This window comes from Bombina bombina, chromosome 3 (assembly GCF_027579735.1).
Source record: "Bombina bombina isolate aBomBom1 chromosome 3, aBomBom1.pri, whole genome shotgun sequence".
Lineage (NCBI taxonomy): Eukaryota > Metazoa > Chordata > Amphibia > Anura > Bombinatoridae > Bombina > Bombina bombina.
In genome coordinates, this window is record NC_069501.1 from 989,940,475 (window position 1) to 989,962,563 (window position 22,089).

General features: G+C 37.4%; 1 protein-coding gene across 1 annotated transcript in view; it reads right to left on the minus strand.

Annotated features, from left to right (window-relative positions):
- Nucleotides 1-808: 808 nt before the first annotated feature.
- RAB5B (RAB5B, member RAS oncogene family) overlaps nt 809-22,089 on the minus strand; it is a 223,186-nt gene continuing 201,905 nt past the window's right edge. Inside the window, exon 6 of the mRNA XM_053708118.1 lies at nt 809-4,704. Within this exon, the coding sequence (XP_053564093.1) occupies nt 4,589-4,704 (116 nt within the window). The 3' untranslated portion in view covers nt 809-4,588. The remainder of the gene's footprint in view (nt 4,705-22,089) is intronic.

Sequence of the window (22,089 nt, forward strand, 5' to 3'; positions counted from 1 at the left end):
TGATGCATATTACTGTGTCCTTCAGTTATTTGATAGATCAAAATGAAATTGTTTATAAATGAAAATCATGGAAATTGTCAGGGGTGCCTAAACTTTTGCATATGACTGTATATATATATATATATATATATATATATATATATATATATATATATATATATATATATACACACACACACAGGTATACTGTACACACATATATACATACACACAATTACTACAAAGGGACAGTCTACACCATCCCTTTTTTATCCATTCTCTAGTTTTGCATAACCAACAAAGTTATATAAATACACTTTTTACCGCTGTGATTGCCTTCTATCTAAGCCTCTGCAAACTGCCCCCTTATTTCAGTTCTTTTAACAGACATCCATTTTAGCCAATCAGAGCTGGCTCCCTGGAACTCCACGTGGGTGAGCACAGTGTTATCTATATGACACACATGAACTAACACCCTCTAGTGGTGAAAAACTGTCAAAATGCCCTGAGAGAAAAGGCGGCCTTCAAGGGCTTAGAAATTAGCATATGAACCTCCTAGGTTTAGCTTTCAACTAAGAATACCAAGAGAACAAAGCAACATTGGTGATAAAAGTAAATTGGAAAATTATTTAAAATTGCATTCTCTATCTGAATCATGAAAGTTTATTTTGGACCAGAGTGTCCCTTTAATGACCCAATTATCCACCAATTTTTCAACTTCAATTCCATAGCGTAGCCTGTCAGTGGCCCCTGAGGAGTGGAGTAGAGACTTGTTGATAAAGTCAATATTAAACAAGCCTTCAATAATGGAAAAAAAATTATGACACAATTATTAAGAAGCTAAGTTCATTTAATATACACACACAGCATTTTTCATTTTTACTTACATTAAATACATTGGTAGACCAAAGATAGAAATCCAATCTTATTATAATTGAAGTAAGATCTTTCTCAAATGCAAATGAAAAAAAAAAGTTAAATAAAAAGCACAGTAAAATCATAGTATATTGTACCCCTTGGTGGTCACAGAGAGCTGCATTATGCATTTCTATGCAGTGTTCCAGTTTTCTCTGACTATCAAAGGGTTAATGTCATAAACTTACATTTTCCAACTTGGTCCAAGTTCCAGGCACACAACCAAAGAAAACAGGGAGGACGACAATATGCTTCTATATGTACACTGTGAGTTGAAGGTGTTTAGTACATAAATGGTAACTGTGACAATGCACCGAGTGTCACGAGTGTGCATTTACATTCAGACATTAACACATAAATAAGTACATAAGTGTTGTTTCATAGCATTACTATTGTTTATCTCTTAGAATAAAAAAATCTTACTTGGAAGCTGCATGGTTTTATGTGCAAATCTTCCAATAGAAAATCAACTGTAAATCATGCTTGCTTTATCCTATAAACTGCAAACTCTTCTGGATCGTTCATTTTAATTTTTCTTTTCATAAACAGCATCTACAAAGAGCGATTAGTATTTCTGAAATATAAAAGGTGGAAGCGCATTTCAACCAATGGCTGGTGTCAAACACTAACATTTGATCTGCTTATTTTTACAACAATTTACATAAAACAAGTTCTAATCAATTGTACAGTCTTACTGCTGCTCCACAGGCCTAGTGACAGCGTTATAAAGCAAAGTGTAAACTATTCAATGCAATCTGCATAGGACAAGCAACAGCAGGACATGACTGGAGATGAATCTGGTATTTTATTGGTGCTTCTTGAGCTTAAGTCATATCTTTCTATGGGTGGCCTTTGTCAGATTTCATGACAGACAGGAACTTGTTATCTAACTCCTGTGCTGCCTGAATTAGTATAATTCCCTGATTGAGAAGTGGCAAATCCAGATCAGTAGCCATGTGGTTAAATAATGGTTAATACAGACAGAGTTCATTGATGAGTTCGGTCACAAAGACTTTGAATAAATAATATTTAAAATTAAAACCCTAAGGTAGTGTACTTGTATGGGTATTGCACAATCCAAATCAGTGTGGGGGGAGGGGAGAAGGGAACATCTTGTACGTTTCTGTTGCGTTTGCACACTCTACACAGTTTTCCATTCTTCCCAGCATAACTATAATATATTAATACAAGATAGCTCTGTTATGTCATTTCCTTCTTAGCATATGCTTTTACCCTCATTGCATGCATCATTTAAGATTTAATTTGCCAACTGCTCTAATATTCTAAGAATAGGTTATTAATGGCAAAAAGTGGTGATTGTGGAAGAAGAGTCAGTCTTCTCTAGATGCCTTTAAAAATCTGTCAAGTCTTCTCAAGTATCACACACGATAATGAAGAACAATCTAAAAATGACATAACCCTGATTAGATAAAAAATACTGAACAAAAATTGTAGTGTAGACTTTTTCATTTAGAATAATTCCCCTTTGTTTTAAGAAAGCAAACCATTAGGTACAGGAAAACAAAGAAATAGATGGAAGGATTTATATAGTTATGTTCCCATTAAGGTGTATGGATGATAGTATATTAAAAGACATATAGGACCTTGAAACAGAACGTGATAAGTTCATTGTTGATGTCTTTCTTGAACAATCTTATACAAAAGATACTTAAAACAAGACATTCTTAAGACTTTCCACTAAAAATTTGGAAGGAAGGCACATTTCAAGCAAAATATGTAACCCTTAAAGCCAACACTGTTTGAAAAACTCTTAACAGGCTCGTACGTACACAAACGTACGTACACACACAGAAAGGCACATACCTGCCATGCCATCTAGTGTAAGGAAACGCCTAAACAGAACCTAAAGCCTAGGGCTTGATAGGTTTATGCCCAAAATTAATGATTTCATTTAAATCAATATATAAATGCGTCAAAGATTAGAAAGAATAAAAAGAAGAAATTTGGGATTATAGAGAAAAATATGTAACAAGATGGCAATAAAAGGGCACTGAAATTGCTGATTTTGTTATCATTAAACAACTCAAAATGCCTAAATTAACATTAGAAGCCTATTTCAACCACTGCTTATCTAAAGTGCATACTGCTTAAGGCAGCTTTAGCATTGGCGACACCATCCACACACCTGATGCACTACAATACAAAGAGAAGCCAAGGTAGGAAACATTGAATACAGCACAGAGGTCAGTGACTATGAATCCACTTCGAAACAAGAATCTACTCTTTAAGGGGATGTTACCTGTGTTATTTATTTTAAATAAATTGTGTGGCTTAGTGGTAAACTAGTCTCAAACCATATATACCAGATTTATTCTAAAGTTTACAGCTGAGTATTAAGCCAAGAAAATAAAATTTGAGATAAGTCTATGCTTTCAGGCTTACAAATGTGTTGCTTTAATTGTATCTAAGTGACTTTTTCCTAACATGAACACTTTACACACATTATTTGTAGAGGACTAAATTCACAATTGAACATATTTTAGCTCATGCCCTCATTAGATCAACTTTGAAGCATAACCATTATCTTGGAATTTCAGTTAAAAGTAAACTGTTTTCACAATAACAGCCTTCCCCTAAGCACGGAGGATACAGTAGATGTAGTTATATTCTCCTAGAAAGAACAAAATCATCATTATAATGCTTTTGAAAATTCTCAGCAACCCCATTTCCACAAGAAAGCTTGAAATGTAACAATGTTGGAGATTCTTTGAATTTTGTTCTTACAAGTTGAAATTAACTAGTTATGAGATTTACAAAGCCACAAATGTTTTTATCTCTTTCAGACTGTCTATTGTCGGTGCTGTAAGGTACAGACACAAATCTCCTATGTTGCCAGATAAAAGGCACAAAACAAGAACTGGAAATTAAACTGTCTCTATTCACCATACAGTGCACAGCTTTCAATGATCACAAAATCTCAAGCAATTATTGTCTTTAAATAATTTTTAGCTACACTGTCTGAAAACCCAATTCTTGTGCGATTTGCTCTTCATATTTTCAACAAGGGTCACAGTCTATAGATCATTTACTAGCAATAGCAAAGTCCATATTTAGTAGCTGAGAAACAAAAAAAAGAAATGATTTTTACAAGCAAAATTGGACTCAAGGGCCCTAAATAGCTATGGGTGGATCTACTAACCATGGAACAAGCAGATTTTTACAGGCTGAAAAATACTTTGCAAAAAAAAAAAAAAAAGAAGAAGACCAGACAATGGGTAAAAAGAAAACTATATGAAAGCAATACATTGATTGCAATAATAGTCATCATATGCAGCTATAATACAAAATAGTAAAAGTTTGTTTTATGTTTTTTTCTCTATGCAGAAGGTGAGATCCCCTGATGTTTCTTTTCAGTGTCACCAAGGGTAGTCTGTGTGCATTTGTAGGAAGTATTTTTTTTTAAGTTTTCTTTTAAAAAAAGAAAAAGGAAAAAAGAAAAAAAAAACTGTGCAATTAGTGAGAAGCTCTGTGGTTGTGCAGCAGATGAAGGGGAAGGTTTCAAGCTGGTTGGCTTGTTTCCACGTGTGTGCTGTTGTCCGGTGGAGAGGGAGGAAAGTGCAGATGGGTATATCCTGGCAGGAGTGAGGTTCTGTAGAATATTTAGTTGTACTTCTGGAGGGTGCTGGAACAAAGCTATGTAATCTTATCTTGGTTCACCCTCTCTTCACCTTGGTTAGTTGCTGCAACACTGGCTCTTGTTCTGTTGCGACTGCTCATGAAGATCCACGCCACGGCTTCGTCCAGCTGCTCCACTTGTGCTCTGGGGCTCATTTTTTGGTAGTTTTTTGGCTGTTGCAGGAGGAAAAAGCAATTAAAAATTGAAATAAATTGAATAAAACCTTAATTGTAATGGGTTTTTCACTTAGGAATTTATAACACTAAAATTATATATATATATATATACACACACATACATACACACGAATATATATATATATATATATATATATATATATATATATACACACATACATACACACGTATATATATATATATACACACATACATACACACGTATATATATATATATATATATATATATATATATATATATATATATATATATATATATATATATACACACACACATACATACACACACGAAATAAATATATATATATATATATATATATATATATATATATATATATTTATATATATTAGGAATGAATGCTCACTGTTAATAATGAATACACTGACATTGCAGTAGTGCATCTTTTAAAGCTATACTGGGTAAAAATTTTGCTATATAAAAATATAATTTATGCTTGCCTAATAAATTAATGAGTAATTAATGGTAATGAGAGTCTATGATCCATTACAACTGAGAATTATACTGCTGGCCACTAGGAGGAGGCAAAGATCCCAAAACTCGCAGATCCCTTAAAACCTCCCACATCATACTGGAAGCTAGTCTAATGTATAGCCAAGCTAGAATATAAGGAAGGAAGGAAAAGAAAATAAGAGCAATAAAAAGGAGCAGGGAAAAAGAGAGGTGCATATTCAAACTGCTGCCAAAAAAACTCAAAACAATCACAATAGGAAATAATTGGGTGGGCGCTCGTTGACTCTCACCACCATAAAATAAATTCATTTATTAGGTTAAAAATAAATTATATTTTCTTTCATAAAGGTGGTGAAAGTCCACGATCCATTACTCCTGGGAACTAATACCCAAGCAGTGGAGTCCACAAGAAATCTGGGCGGGACCAGACATACTATTATGTTTGTTTTTTTATTTTTAAGTTTTTCATGCAGAAAAAAATATATATACACAATAAATATTAAATTCCCAGAAACAGCTGCCTGAAGGACTTGCCTACCAAAAGCGGATTCAGAAGAAACAAAAACATAAAAATGGTAGAATTTAGAAAAATATGTAGGGTAGATAAAAAAAAACTGCCTTACAAAAAGCCTCATTCTTAAAGGCCCATGAAGTAACAACTGATCTGCTAGAATAGGCAGTAATCCATTTAGAGGAAACAGACCGGCCCCAAGTAAGCTTTATGAAGAAAGCAATAGCCATCTGACCCTTTATGGAACCAGAAAAGCAAAATTTATGCTTACCTGATAAATTTATTTCTCTTGTGGTGTATCCAGTCCACGGGTTCATAGATTACTTGTGGGATATTCTCCTTCCCAACAGGAAGCTGCAAGAGGACACCCACAGCAGAGCTGTCTATATAGCTCCTCCCCTAACTGCCACCCCCAGTCATTCGACCGAAGACAAGCAAGAAAAAAAGGAGAAACTATAGGGTGCAGTGGTGACTGTAGTTTAAAAAAACAAAACAAAAAAACACCTGCCTTAAAATGACAGGGCAGGCCGTGGACTGGATACACCACAAGAGAAATAAATTTATCAGGTAAGCATAAATTTTGTTTTCTCTTGTAAAGGTGTATCCAGTCCACGGGTTCATCCATTACTTGTGGGATACCAATACCAAAGTTTTAGGACACGGATGAAGGGAGGGACAAGGCAGGAACTTAAATGGAAGGCACCACTGCCTGTAAGACCTTTCTCCCAAAAATAGCCTCCGAAGAAGCAAAAGTATCAAATTTATAGAATTTAGAAAAGGTATGAAGTGAAGACCAAGTCGCCGCCTTACAAATCTGTTCAACAGAGGCCTCATGTTTAAAAGCCCATGTGGAAGCTACTGCTCTAGTAGAATGAGCTGTAATTCTTTCAGGAGGCTGCTGGCCAGCAGTCTCATAAGCTAAGCGTATTATACTTCTTAGCCAAAAAGAAAGAGAAGTTGCCGAAGCCTTTTGGCCTCTCCTCTGTCCAGAGTAGACAACAAACAAAGCAGATGTTTGACGAAAATCCTTCGTAGCTTGTAAATAAAACTTTAAAACATGAACCACATCAAGATTGTGTAATAGACGTTCCTTCTTTGAAGAAGGATTAGGACATAGTGAAGGAACAACAATCTCATGATTAATATTCTTATTAGATACCACCTTAGGAAGAAACACAGGTTTGGTACGTAACACTACCTTATCTGCATGGAAAATCAGATAAGGGGAATCACATTGTAAAGCAGATAACTCCGAAACTCTTCGAGCCGAGGAGATAGCTACTAAAAACAGAACTTTCCAAGATAAAAGCTTAATATCTATGGAATACAAAGGTTCAAACGGAACCCTTTGAAGAACTAAATTTAAACTCCATGGCGGAGCAACAGGTTTAAACACAGGCTTGATTCTAACTAAAGCCTGACAAAACTTCATTTCTACTGAATCTATCAGAGTTCCTAGGAAGGAAACTCTTGTGAGAGGTGAGAGAGAACTCTTTCCTTCGTTCACCTTCTTGTCGAGAGCTGCAAGAGAATGACTGGGGGTGGCAGTTAGGGGAGGAGCTATATAGACAGCTCTGCTGTGGGTGTCCTCTTGCAGCTTCCTGTTGGGAAGGAGAATATCCCACAAGTAATGGATGAACCCGTGGACTGGATACACCTTTACAACAGAAAATGAATTAACAAGCTAAAAGATTATGAAAATCCTTAGTAGCCTGTAAAATAGAACTTCAAAGCTCTGACCACATTTAAATAAGGGAGAAGCTCCTCCTTAGAATACTTTGGATTAGGACAACGAGAGAGAACAATCATCTCAGGATTGAAGTTTACAGAAGAAACTACCTTGGGCAACAGGTTAAACTCAGTTCTTAAACTGCCTTATCCTAAAGAAAAAACAAAATAAGGATGCTCACAACAAAAAACAAACAAACCAGAAACTCTTCTAGCAGAAGAAATAACCAAAAGAAACAAAAAAACCTTTCAGGACAAAAGCTGAATATCCAAAACATGCATAGGCTAAAAAAAGTAGGAATCTGCAAAACTCTGAAAAATATAATTTATTCTTACATGATAAATTCTTTTGATTCTTGGTAGTGAGTCCATGAAATCCTATTCTTATACATGGGAATACATCACCTGGCAACCAGGAGAAAGCAAAGAAACCCAAAACAGTGCATTCAACTATCCCTCTTCCTTCCCCTTCCCTCCCGGTACTTAAAACAGAGGACAGTGAAAAGTAAAAGATAAAAATGGGTAAAGAGGTGCCAACTAGACTGTCGTCACTAAGAAATAAAATCCAGGGTGGGTTTGTGGACTCTCACTAGCAAGAAAGAGAAGAAATTATTAGTTAAGAATAAATTATATATATATTTTTTTATAATGGTAGTGAGAGTCCACGATATCCTACTCTTAAATATGGCAATCTATACCCATGCTGTGGAGTCCACAAAGAATGTAGGGTGAGAGTAGAAAAAGGCGATGCAGTCCCTAGTTGCTAGGAACTACCGCTTGAAGAACCTTTTCTCCCAAATTATGCCTCAGCTGAGGCAAAAACATCAAACTGATAAATTTTTGTGAAAGTATGTAGTGAAAGCCAGGTAGCAGCCTTAAAGATCTTATCAACCGAAGCCTCATTCTTCGAAGGCCCAAGACGTTTACCTAAACGAGTAGAGTGAGCAGTAATACGAGCCGGAAGCTGTTGCCCCGCCTCTCAGTAAGCCATACGAATAAGAATTCTCAACCAGAAAGATAAACAGCAGTGGCTTTTGACCCTTGAGCTTACCTGAAAAAAGTACATGATGATGGACGAAATTCCATGGTAGCAAAAATATAGAATTTAACCCCTTAACGACTGAGGGCGTACCAGGTACGTCCTGCAAAAATTGAAGCATCGTGCAATACCCTCCGGTCAGTTGCCGATGCAGAGAGAGGCAGTGGCACTCTGTGGCCATCAAATATTTTTTTTTTTTTTTTTGGGGGGGGGGGGGGGACCTACACTGCAGCAAATATTAAAAAAAAATAAAAAGGCTTTTATTTTCATAAAGGCAGACTTTCTGCCAGTACTTAAGATGGGGGTGACAATTGTGAGGTGGGGGAGGGAAGAGAGCTGTTTGAGAGGGGTCAGGGAGGGATCAGGGGGTGGGGTGTCTCAGGTGGGAGGCTGATCTATAAACTAAAGCTAAAATTAACCCTACAAGCTACCTAATTAACCCTTCACTGCTGGGCATAATACAAGTGTGGTGCGCAGAAGCATTTAGCGGCCTTCTAATTAGCAAAAAGCAATGCCAAAGTCATATGTCTGCGATTTCTGAACAAAGGGGATCCCAGAGAAGCATTTACAACCATGTGTGTCATAATTGCACAAGCTGTTTGTAAATCATTTCAGTGAGAAAACATAATTTATGTAAGAACTTACCTGATAAATTCATTTCTTTCATATTGGCAAGAGTCCATGAGCTAGTGACGTATGGGATATACAATCCTACCAGGAGGGGAAAAGTTTCCCAAATCTCAAAATACCTATGAATACACCCCTCACCACACCCACAATTCAGTTTAACGAATAGCCAAGTAGTGGGGTGATAAAGAAAGGAGTAAAAAGCATCAACAAAGGAATTTGGAAATAATTGTGCTTTATACTAAAAATCATAAGGGTGGGTCTCATGGACTCTTGCCAATATGAAAGACATTAATTTATCAGATAAGTTCTTACATAAATTATGTTTTCTTTCATGTTATTGGCAAGAGTCCATTAACTAGTGACGTATGGGATAGAAATACCCAAGATGTGGAACTCCACAGAAGAGTCACTAGAGAGGGAGGGATAAAATAATAACAGCCATTTTCCGCTAAAAAAACATAATTTATGTAAGAACTTACCTGATAAATTCATTTCTTTCATATTAGCAAGAGTCCATGAGCTAGTGACGTATGGGATATACATTCCTACCAGGAGGGGCAAAGTTTCCCAAACCTCAAAATGCCTATAAATACACCCCTCACCACACCCACAAATCAGTTTAACGCATAGCCAAGAAGTGGGGTGATAAGAAAAAAGTGCGAAAGCATAAAAAAATAAGGAATTGGAATAATTGTGCTTTATACAAAAAAATCATAACCACCACAAAAAAAGGGTGGGCCTCATGGACTCTTGCTAATATGAAAGAAATGAATTTATCAGTTAAGTTCTTACATAAATTATGTTTTCTTTCATGTAATTAGCAAGAGTCCATGAGCTAGTGACGTATGGGATAATGAATACCCAAGATGTGGATCTTCCACGCAAGAGTCACTAGAGAGGGAGGGATAAAATAAAGACAGCCAATTCCGCTGAAAATAATCCACACCCAAAACAAAGTTTAAATCTTATAATGAAAAAAACTGAAATTATAAGCAGAAGAATCAAACTGAAACAGCTGCCTGAAGTACTTTTCTACCAAAAACTGCTTCAGAAGAAGAAAACACATAAAAATGGTAGAATTTAGTAAAAGTATGCAAAGAAGACCAAGTTGCTGCTTTGCAAATCTGATCAACCGAAGCTTCATTCCTAAACGCCCAGGAAGTAGAAACTGACCTAGTAGAATGAGCTGTAATCCTTTGAGGCGGAGTTTTACCCGACTCGACATAAGCATGATGAATCAAAGACTTTAACCAAGACGCCAAAGGAATGGCAGAGGCCTTCTGACCTTTCCTAGAACCGGAAAAGATAACAAATAGACTAGAAGTCTTTCGGAAATTTTTAGTAGCTTCAACATAATATTTCAAAGCTCTAACTACATCCAAAGAATGCAACGATCTTTCCTTAGAATTCTTAGGATTAGGACACAATGAAGGAACCACAATTTCTCTACTAATGTTGTTAGAATTCACAACCTTAGGTAAAAATTTAAAAGAAGTTCGCAACACCGCCTTATCCTGATGAAAAATCAGAAAAGGAGACTCACAAGAAAGAGCAGATAATTCAGAAACTCTTCTAGCAGAAGAGACGGCCAAAAGAAACAAAACTTTCCAAGAAAGTAATTTAATGTCCAGCGAATGCATAGGTTCAAACGGAGGAGCTTGAAGAGCCCCCAGAACCAAATTCAAACTCCAAGTAGGAGAAATTGACTTAATAACAGGTTTTATACGAACCAAAGCTTGTACAAAACAATGAATATCAGGAAGACTAGCAATCTTTCTGTGGAAAAGAACAGAAAGAGCAGAGATTTGTCCTTTCAAGGAACTTGCAGACAAACCTTTATCCAAACCATCCTGAAGAAACTAAAATTCTAGGAATTCTAAAAGAATGCCAAGAAAAATGATGAGAAAAACACCAAGAAATGTAAATCTTCCAGACTCGATAATATATCTTCCTAGATACGGATTTACGAGCCTGTAACATAGTATTAATCACAGAGTCAGAGAAACCTCTATGACTGAGAATCAAGCGTTCAATCTCCATACCTTCAAATTTAAGGATTTGAGATCCTGATGGAAAAAAGGACCTTGCGATAGAAGGTCTGGTCTTAATGGAAGAGTTCACGGTTGATAAGTGGCCATCCGGACAAGATCTGCATACCAAAATCTGTGAGGCCATGCTGGAGCCACCAGCAGAACAAACGAGCACTCCTTTAGAATCTTGGAAATCACTCTTGGAAGAAGAACTAGAGGTGGAAAGATATAGGCAGGATGATACTTCCAAGGAAGTGACAATGCATCCACTGCCTCCGCCTGAGGATCCCTGGATCTGGACAGATACCTGGGAAGTTTCTTGTTTAGATGAGAAGCCATCAGATCTATTTCTGGAAGTCCCCACATTTGAACAATCTGAAGAAATACCTCTGGGTGAAGAGACCATTCGCCCGGATGTAACGTTTGGCGACTGAGATAATCCGCTTCCCAATTGTCTATACCTGGGATATGAACCACAGAAATTAGACAGGAGCTGGATTCCGCCCATACCAGTATTCGAGATACTTCTTTCATAGCCAGAGGACTGCGAGTCCCTCCTTGATGATTGACATATGCCACGGTTGTGACATTGTCCTTCTGAAAACAAATGAACGACTCTCTCTTTAGAAGAGGCCATGACTGAAGAGCTCTGAAAATTGCACGGAGATCCAAAATGTTGATTGGTAATCTCACCTCCTGAGATTCCCAAACCCCTTGTGCTGTCAGAGACCCCCAAACAGCTCCCCAACCTGTCAGACTTGCATCTGTTGAAATCACAGTCCAGGTCGGAAGAACAAAAGAAGCCCCCTGAACTAAACGATGGTGGTCTGTCCACCACGTCAGAGAGTGTCGTACAATCGGTTTTAAAGATATTAATTGAGATATCTTTGTATAATCCCTGCACCACTGGTTCAGCATACAGAGCTGAAGAGGTCGCATGTGAAAACGAGCAAAGGGGATCGCGTCCGATGCAGCAGTCATAAGACCTAGAATTTCCATGTATAAGGCTACCGAAGGGAATGATTGAGACTGAAGGTTTCGACAAGCTGAAACCAATTTTAGACGTCTCATGTCTGTCAGAGACAGAGTCATGGACACTGAATCTATCTGGAAACCTAAAAAGGTTACCCTTGTCTGAGGAATCAATGAACTTTTTGGTAAATTGATCCTCCAACCATGTTCTCATAGAAACAATACAAGTCGATTCGTATGAGATTCTGCTAAATGTGAAGACTGAGCAAGTACCAAGATATCGTCCAAATAAGGAAATACCACAATACGCTGTTCTCTGATTACAGACAGAAGGGCACCGAGAACCTTTGTAAAAATCCTTGGAGCTGTTGCTAGGCCAAACGGCAGAGCCACAAACTGGTAATGCTTGTCTAGGAAAGAGAATCTCAGAAACTGATAGTGATCTGGATGAATCGGAATATGCAGATATGCATCCTGTAAATCTATTGTGGACATATAATGCCCTTGCTGAACAAAAGGCAGAATAGTCCTTATAGTTACCATTTTGAATGTTGGTATCCTTACATAATGATTCAATATTTTTAAATCCAGAACTGGTCTGAAGGAATTCTCCTTCTTTGGTACAATGAAGAGATTTGAGTAAAACCCCAGCCCCTGTTCCAGAACTGGAACTGGCATAATTACTCCAGCCAACTCTAGATCTGAAACACATTTCAGAAATGCTTGAGCCTTCACTGGATTTACTGGGACACGGGAAAGAAAAAATCTTCTTGCAGGAGGCCTTATCTTGAAGCCTATTCTGTACCCTTGTGAAACAATGTTCTGAATCCAAAGATTGTGAATCGAATTGATCCAAATTTCTTTGAAAAATCGTAATCTGCCCCCTACCAGCTGGGCTGGAATGAGGGTCGCACCTTCATGTTGACTTGGGAGCTGGCTTTGGCTTTCTAAAACGCTTGGATTTATTCCAGACTGGAGATGGTTTCCAAACTGATACCGCTCCTGTAGGGGAAAGATCAGGCTTTTGTTCCTTATTGTGAAGAAAGGAACGAAAATGATTAGTAGACCTAAATTTACCTTTAGATTTTTTATCCTGTGGTAAAAAAGTTCCTTTCCCCCCAGTAACAGTTGAAATAATAGAATCCAACTGTGAACCAAATAATTTATTACCCTGGAAAGAAAGGGAAAGCAAAGTTGACTTGGAAGAAATATAAGCATTCCAAGTTTTAAGCCATAAAGCTCTTCTAGCTAAAATAGCTAGAGACATATACCTGACATCAACCCTAATGATATCAAAGATGGCATCACAAAATTTTTTTTAGCATGTTGAAGAAGATTAACAATGCTATGAGAATTATGATCTGCTACTTGTTGCGCTAAAGCTTCCAACCAAAAAGTTGAAGTTGCAGCAGCATCCGCTAAAGATATAGCAGGTCTAAGAAGATTACCTGAACATAAGTAAGCTTTTCTTAGAAAGGATTCAATTTTCCTATCTAAAGGATCCTTAAAGGAAGTACTATCTGCCGTAGGAATAGTAGTACGTTTAGCAAGAGTAGAGATAGCCCCATCAACCTTAGGGATTTTGTCCCAAAACTCTAATCTGTCAGATGGCACAGGATATAATTGCTTAAAACGTTTAGAAGGAGTAAATGAATTACCCAAATTATTCCATTCCCTGGAAATTACTTCAGAAATAGCATCAGGGACAGGAAAAACTTCTGGAATAACTACAGGAGATTTAAAAACCTTATTTAAATGTTTAGATTTAGTATCAAGAGGACCAGATTCCTCTATTTCTAATGCAATTAAGACTTCTTTAAGTAAAGAACGAATAAATTCCATTTTGAATAAATATGAAGATTTATCAGCATCAAGCTCTGAAACACAATCCTCTGAACCAGAGGAATCATTATCAGAATCAGAATGATGATGTTCATTTAAAAATTCATCTGAAAAATGAGAAGTTTTAAAAGACCTTTTACGTTTACTAGAAGGAGGAATAACAGACATAGCCTTCTTAATGGATTTAGAAACAAAATCTCTTATGTTAACAGGAACACTGAGTATTAGATGTTGATGGAACAGCAACAGGTAATGTAACATTACTAAAGGAAATATTATCTGCATTAACAAGTTTGTCATGACATTCATTACAAACAACAGCTGGAGGAACAGATACCACAAGTTTACAGCAAATACACTTAACTTTGGTAGATCCAGCATCAGGCAGCGATTTTCCAGAAATATCTTCTGATTCAGGGTCAATCTGAGACATCTTGCAATATATAATAGAAAAAACAACATATAAAGCAAAATTGATCAAATTCCTTAAATGACAGTTTTAGGAATGGGAAAAAATGCCAGTGAACAAGCTTCTAGCAACCAGAAGCAAATAAACAATGAGACTTAAATAATGTGGAGACAATAATGACGCCCATATTTTTTAGCGCCAAAAAACATAATTTATGTAAGAACTTACCTGATAAATTAATTTCTTTCATATTAGCAAGAGTCCATGAGCTAGTGACGTATGGGATATACATTCCTACCAGGAGGGGCAAAGTTTCCCAAACCTCAAAATGCCTATAAATACACCCCTCACCACACCCACAAATCAGTTTAACGAATAGCCAAGAAGTGGAGTGATAAGAAAAAAGTGCGAAGCATAAATATAAGGAATTGGAATAATTGTGCTTTATACAAAAAAATCATAACCACCACAAAAAAAGGGAGGGCCTCATGGACTCTTGCTAATATGAAAGAAATGAATTTATCAGGTAAGTTCTTACATAAATTATGTTTTCTTTCATGTAATTAGCAAGAGTCCATGAGCTAGTGACGTATGGGATAATGACTACCCAAGATGTGGATCTTCCACGCAAGAGTCACTAGAGAGGGAGGGATAAAATAAAGACAGCCAGTTCCGCTGAAAAAAATCCACACCCAAAAATAAAGTTTAAATCTTATAAAGAAAAAAACTGAAAATATAAGCAGAAGATTCAAATTGAAACAGCTGCCTGAAGTACTTTTCTACCAAAGACAGCTTCAGAAGAAGAAAACACATCAAAATGGTAGAATTTAGTAAAAGTATGCAAAGAAGACCAAGTTGCTGCTTTGCAAATCTGATCAACCGAAGCTTCATTCCTAAACGCCCAGGAAGTAGAAACTGACCTAGTAGAATGAGCTGTAATCCTTTGAGGCGGAGTTCTACCCGACTCGACATAAGCATGATGAATTAAAGATTTCAACCAAGATGCCAAAGAAATGGCAGAGGCCTTCTGACCTTTCCCAGAACCGGAAAAGATAACAAATAGACTAGAAGTCTTTCGGAAATTCTTAGTAGCTTCAACATAATATTTCAAAGCTCTAACTACATCCAAAGAATGCAATGATTTCTCCTTAGAATTCTTAGGATTAGGACATAATGAAGGAACCACAATTTCTCTACTAATGTTGTTGGAATTCACAACCTTAGGTAAAAATTGAAAAGAAGTTCGCAACACCGCCTTATCCTGGTGAAAAATCAGAAAAGGAGACTCACAAGAAAGAGCAGATAATTCAGAAACTCTTCTGGCAGAAGAGATGGCCAAAAGGAACAAAACTTTCCAAGAAAGTAATTTAATGTCCAATGAATGCATAGGTTCAAACGGAGGATCTTGAAGAGCCCCCAGAACCAAATTCAAACTCCAAGGAGGAGAAATTGACTTAATGACAGGTTTTATACGAACCAAAGCTTGTACAAAACAATGAATATCAGGAAGATTAGCAATCTTTCCGTGAAAAAGAACAGAAAGAGCAGAGATTTGTCCTTTCAAGGAACTTGCAGACAAACCTTTATCCAAACCATCCTGAAGAAACTGTAATATTCTCGGAATTCTAAAAGAATGCCAGGAAAAAAGATGAGAAAGACACCAAGAAATATAAGTCTTCCAGACTCTATAATATATCTCCCTAGATACAGATTTATGAGCCTGTAACATAGTATTAATCACAGAGTCAGAGAAACCTCTTTGACTAAGAATCAAGCGTTCAATCTCCATACCTTTAAATTTAAGGATTTGAGATCCTGATGGAAAAAAGGACCTTGCGACAGAAGGTCTGGCCTTAACGGAAGAGTCAACGGTTGGCAAGAGGCCATCCGGACAAGATCCGCAAACCAAAACCTGTGAGGCCATGCTGGAGCTACCAGCAGAACAAACGAGCATTCCTTCAGAATCTTGGAGATTACTCTTGGAAGAAGAACTAGATGCGGAAAGATATAGGCAGGATGATACTTCCAAGGAAGTGACAATGCATCCACTGCTTCCGCTTGAGGATCCCTGGATCTGGACAGATACCTGGGAAGTTTCTTGTTTAGATGAGAGGCCATCAGATCTATTTCTGGAAGTCCCCACATTTGAACAATCTGAAGAAATACCTCTGGGTGAAGAGACCATTCGCCCGGATGTAACGTTTGGCGACTGAGATAATCCGCTTCCCAATTGTCTATACCTGGGATATGAACCGCAGAAACTAGACAGGAGCTGGATTCCGCCCATACCAGAATTCAAGATACTTCTTTCATAGCCAGAGGACTGTGAGTCCCTCCTTGATGATTGATGTATGCCACAGTTGTGACATTGTCTGTCTGAAAACAAATGAACGATTCTCTCTTTAGAAGAGGCCAAAACTGAAGAGCTCTGAAAATTGCACGGAGTTCCAAAATATTGATCGGTAATCTCACCTCCTGAGATTCCCAAACCCCTTGTGCTGTCAGAGACCCCCACACAGCTCCCCAACCTGTAAGACTTGCATCTGTTGAAATTACAGTCCAGGTCGCAAGAACAAAAGAAGCCCCCTGAACTAAACGATGGTGATCTGTCCACCACGTCAGAGAGTGTCGTACAATCGGTTTTAAAGATATTAATTGAGATATCTTTGTGTAATCCCTGCACCACTGGTTCAGCATACAGAGCTGAAGAGGTCGCATGTGAAAACGAGCAAAGGGGATCGCATCCGATGCAGCAGTCATAAGACCTAGAATTTTCATGCATAAGGCTACCGAAGGGAATGATTGTGACTGAAGGTTTCGACAAGCTGATATCAATTTTAGACGTCTCTTGTCTGTCAAAGATAGAGTCATGGACACTGAATCTATCTGGAAACCCAAAAAGGTTACCTGTGTTTGAGGAATCAATGAACTTTTTGGTAAATTGATCCTCCAACCATGATGTTGAAGAAACAACACAAGTCGATTCGTATGAGATTCTGCTAAATGTGAAGACTGAGCAAGTACCAAGATATCGTCCAAATAAGGAAATACCACAATACCCTGTTCTCTGATTACAGACAGAAGAGCACCGAGAACCTTTGTAAAAATTCTTGGAGCTGTAGCTAGGCCAAACGGCAGAGCCACAAACTGGTAATGCTTGTCTAGGAAAGAGCATCTCAGAAACTGATAGTGATCTGGATGAATCGGAATATCCAGATATGCATCCTGTAAATCTATTGTAGACATATAATGCCCTTGCTGAACAAAAGGCAGGATAGTCCTTATAGTTACCATTTTGAATGTTGGTATCCTTACATAACTATTCAATATTTTTAGATCCAGAACTGGTCTGAAGGAATTCTCCTTCTTTGGTACAATGAAGAGATTTGAATAAAACCCCAGTCCCTGTTCCAGAACTGGAACTGGCATAATTACTCCAGCCAACTCTAGATCTGAAACACATTTCAGAAATGCTTGAGCCTTCGCTGGGTTTACTGGGACACGGGAAAGAAAAAATCTCTTTGCAGGAGGCCTTATCTTGAAGCCGATTCTGTACCCTTCTGAAACAATGTTCTGAATCCAAAGATTGTGAACGGAATTGATCCAAATTTCTTTGAAAAAACGTAATCTGCCCCCTACCAGCTGAGCTGGAATGAGGGCCGCACCTTCATGTGGACTTAGGAGCTGGCTTTGATTTTCTAAAAGGCTTGGATTTATTCCAGACTGGAGATGGTTTCCAAACTGATACCGCTCCTGAGGATGAAGGATCAGGCTTTTGTTCCTTGTTGTGACGAAAGGAACGAAAACGATTATTAGACCTACATTTACCTTTAGATTTTTTATCCTGTGGTAAAAAAGTTCCTTTTCCTCCAGTAACAGTTGAGATAATAGAATCCAACTGAGAACCAAACAATTTATTACCCTTGAAAGAAAGGGAAAGCAGAGTAGACTTAGAAGACATATCAGCATTCCAAGTTTTAAGCCATAAAGCTCTTCTAGCTAAAATAGCTAGAGACATATACCTGACATCAACTCTAATGATATCAAAGATGGCATCACAAATAAAATTATCAGCATGTTGAAATAGTAGTACGCTTAGCAAGAGTAGAGACAGCCCCATCAACCTTAGGGATTTTGTCCCAAAAGATGGCACAGGATATAATTGCTTAAAACGTTTAGAAGGAGTAAATGAATTACCCAAATTATCCCATTCCCTGGAAATTACTTCAGAAATAGCACCAGGGACAGGAAAAAACTTCTGGAATAACTACAGGAGATTTAAAAACCTTATCTAAACGTTTAGATTTAGTATCAAGAGGACCAGAATCCTCAATTTCTAATGCAATTAGGACTTCTTTAAGTAAAGAACGAATAAATTCCATTTTAAATAAATATGAAGATTTATCAGCATCAACCTCTGAGACAGAATCCTCTGAACCAGAAGAACCATTATCAGAATCAGAATGATGATGTTCATTTAAAAATTAATCTGAAAAATGAGAAGTTTTAAAAGACTTTTTACGTTTACTAGAAGGAGGAATAACAGACATAGCCTTCTTAATGGATTTAGAAACAAAATCTCTTATGTTATCAGGAACACTCTGAGTATTAGATGTTGACGGAACAGCAACAGGTAATGTAACAGTACTAAAGGAAATATTATCTGCATTTACAAGTTTGTCATGACAAACAGTACAAACAACAGCTGGAGGAACAGATACCATAAGTTTACAGCAGATACACTTAGCTTTGGTAGCTCCAGCACCAGGCAGCGATTTTCCAGAAGTATCTTCTGACTCAGTTTCAACGTGGGACATCTTGCAATATGTAATAGAAAAAACAACATATAAAGCAAAATTGATCAAATTCCTTAAATGACAGTTTCAGGAATGGGAAAAAATGCCAGTGAACAAGCTTCTAGCAACCAGAAGCAATAAATAATGAGACAAATAATGTGGAGACAATAGTGACGCCCATATTTTTTTAGCGCCAAAAAATGACGCCCACATTATTTGGCGCCTAAATGCTTTTGGCGCCAAAAATGACGCCACATCCGGAACCCCGACACTTTTGGCGCAAAAGAACGTCAAAAATGATGCAACTTCCGGCGACACGTATGACGCCGGAAACAGAAAAAAAATTTTGCGCCAAAAAAGTCTGCGCCAAGAATGACGCAATAAAATGAAGCATTCTCAGCCCCCGCGAGCCTAACAGCCCACAGGGAGAAAGTCAAATTTTAAGGTAAGAAAAAAATTGATTTATTCATATGCATTATCCCAAATATGAAACTGACTGTCTGAAATAAGGAATGTTGAACATCCTGAGTCAAGGCAAATAAATGTTTGAATACATATATTTAGAACTTTATAAAAAAGTGCCCAACCATAGCTTAGAGTGTCACAGAAAATAAGACTTACTTACCCCAGGACACTCATCTACATGTTGTAGAAAGCCAAACCAGTACTGAAACGAAAATCAGCAGAGGTAATGGTATATATATATAAGAGTATATCGTCGATCTGAAAAGGGAGGTAAGAGATGAATCTCTACGACCGATAACAGAGAACCTATGAAATAGACCCCGTAGAAGGAGATCATTGAATTCAAATAGGCAATACTCTCCTCACATCCCTCTGACATTCACTGCACGCTGAGAGGAAAACCGGGCTCCAACCTGCTGCGGAGCGCATATCAACGTAGAATCTAGCACAAACTTACTTCACCACCTCCATAGGAGGCAAAGTTTGTAAAACTGATTTGTGGGTGTGGTGAGGGGTGTATTTATAGGCATTTTGAGGTTTGGGAAACTTTGCCCCTCCTGGTAGGAATGTATATCCCATACGTCACTAGCTCATGGACTCTTGCTAATTACATGAAAGAAAAATAAATCCACAACCCAAAATATAAGTTTATTCTCATAATGAAAAGAAAAAACTCAAACATAAGCAGAGGAATCAAACTGAAACAGCTACCTGAAAAACTTTTCTACCAAAAACTGCTTCCAAAGAAACAAATACATCAAAACGGTAGAATTTAGTAAATGTATGCAAAGAAGACCAAGTTGCTGCTTTGCAAATCTGATCAACTGAAGCTTCATTTTTAAAAGCCCACGAAGTGGAGACTGATCTAGAAGAATGAGCTGTAATTCTCTGAGGCAGGGCCTGACCCGACTACAAATAAGCCTGATGAATCAAAAGCTTTAACCAAGATGCCCAGGAAATGGCAGAAGCCTTCTGACCTTTCCTAGAACCAGAAAAGATAACAAATAGACTAGAAGTCTTCCTGAAATCTTTAGTAGTTTCAACATAATATTTCAAAGCTCTTACCACATCCAAAGAATGTAAGGATCTCTCCAAATAATTCTTAGGATTAGGACACAAAAAAGGGACAACAATTTCTCTATTAATGTTGTTAGAATTCACAACCTTAGGTAGAAATATAAATGAAGTCCGCAAAAGTGCCTTATCCTGATGGAAAATCAGAAAAGGAGATTCACAAGAAAGCAGATAATTTGGAAACTCTTCTAGCAGAAGAGATGGCCAAAAGGAACAACACTTTCCAAAAAAGTAGTATAATGTCCAAATAATGCGTAGGCTCAAACAGAGGAGCCTGTAAAGCTTTCAAAACCAAATTAAGACTCCAAGGAGGAGAGATTGATTTAATGACATGCTTGATACGGACCAAAGCCTGTACAAAAAAGTGAATAACAGGAAGCTTAGCAATCTTTCTGTGAAATAAAACAGAAAGAGCAGAGATTTGTCCCTTCAAGGAACTTGCAGACAAACCCTTATCCAAAACATCTTGAAGAAACTGTAAAATTCTAGGAATTCTAAAAGAATGCCAGGAGAATTTATGAGAAGAACACCATGAAATATAAGTCTTCCAAACTCGATAATAAATCTTCCTAGAAACAGATTTACGAGCCTGTAACATAGTATTAATCACTGAGTCAGAAAAACCTCTATGACTAAGCACTAGGTGTTCAATTTCCATACCGTCAAATTTAATGATTTGAGATCCTGATTGAAAAACGGACCTTGAGACAGAAGGTCTGGCCTTAATGGAAGTGGTAGTGTAGTGTGCAAAGTGCCTTAACAAAGGCCGAGGTGGCTGAGGTCCCTGAACTAGACAAAGTGACAGAGGGAAGAGGGGAGGGATTAGAATAAAGAAAAAACAAAATATCACACTTTCAACTCAAGATGGAAAAACAATGAAGGATGGGATATTTAACCTCAGCTCACACGACCTGACGAAAGATGAGAGGGAAATATTAGGATATGGTCTCAAATTTGCTCTAGCCAGAAGTCTGGACAAGTTTCAATCCTATGTAAACACAAAAGAATTTATAAAGAAATTAACCTGAAAAAGATTCTTTATGAAATCTCCAATGGAGACATTGGCACTCAGAAGTTACACTACGGACACAGGACCGAATAAATTTACACATACCGATCTCAAACCAAAGTCAACATTCTATCCTCTTGCTATGAAAGGGAATGCCATTGAGATGTTCAAGGCTATGGTCACTAATGAGATAAGAAACATCAACCCGAAAAAATTGAAAAATGTAAAACGGAATCTATCAAAAAAACAGATGGAGACCATTAAGAAACTTGAAACTAACAACCAATAAACTATCAGACCTGATGACAAAGGTGGAGGGATTGTAATCCTGAATAGAGATGATTACAACAAAGAAAATGAACGTCTACTAAGTGATCCAATGAC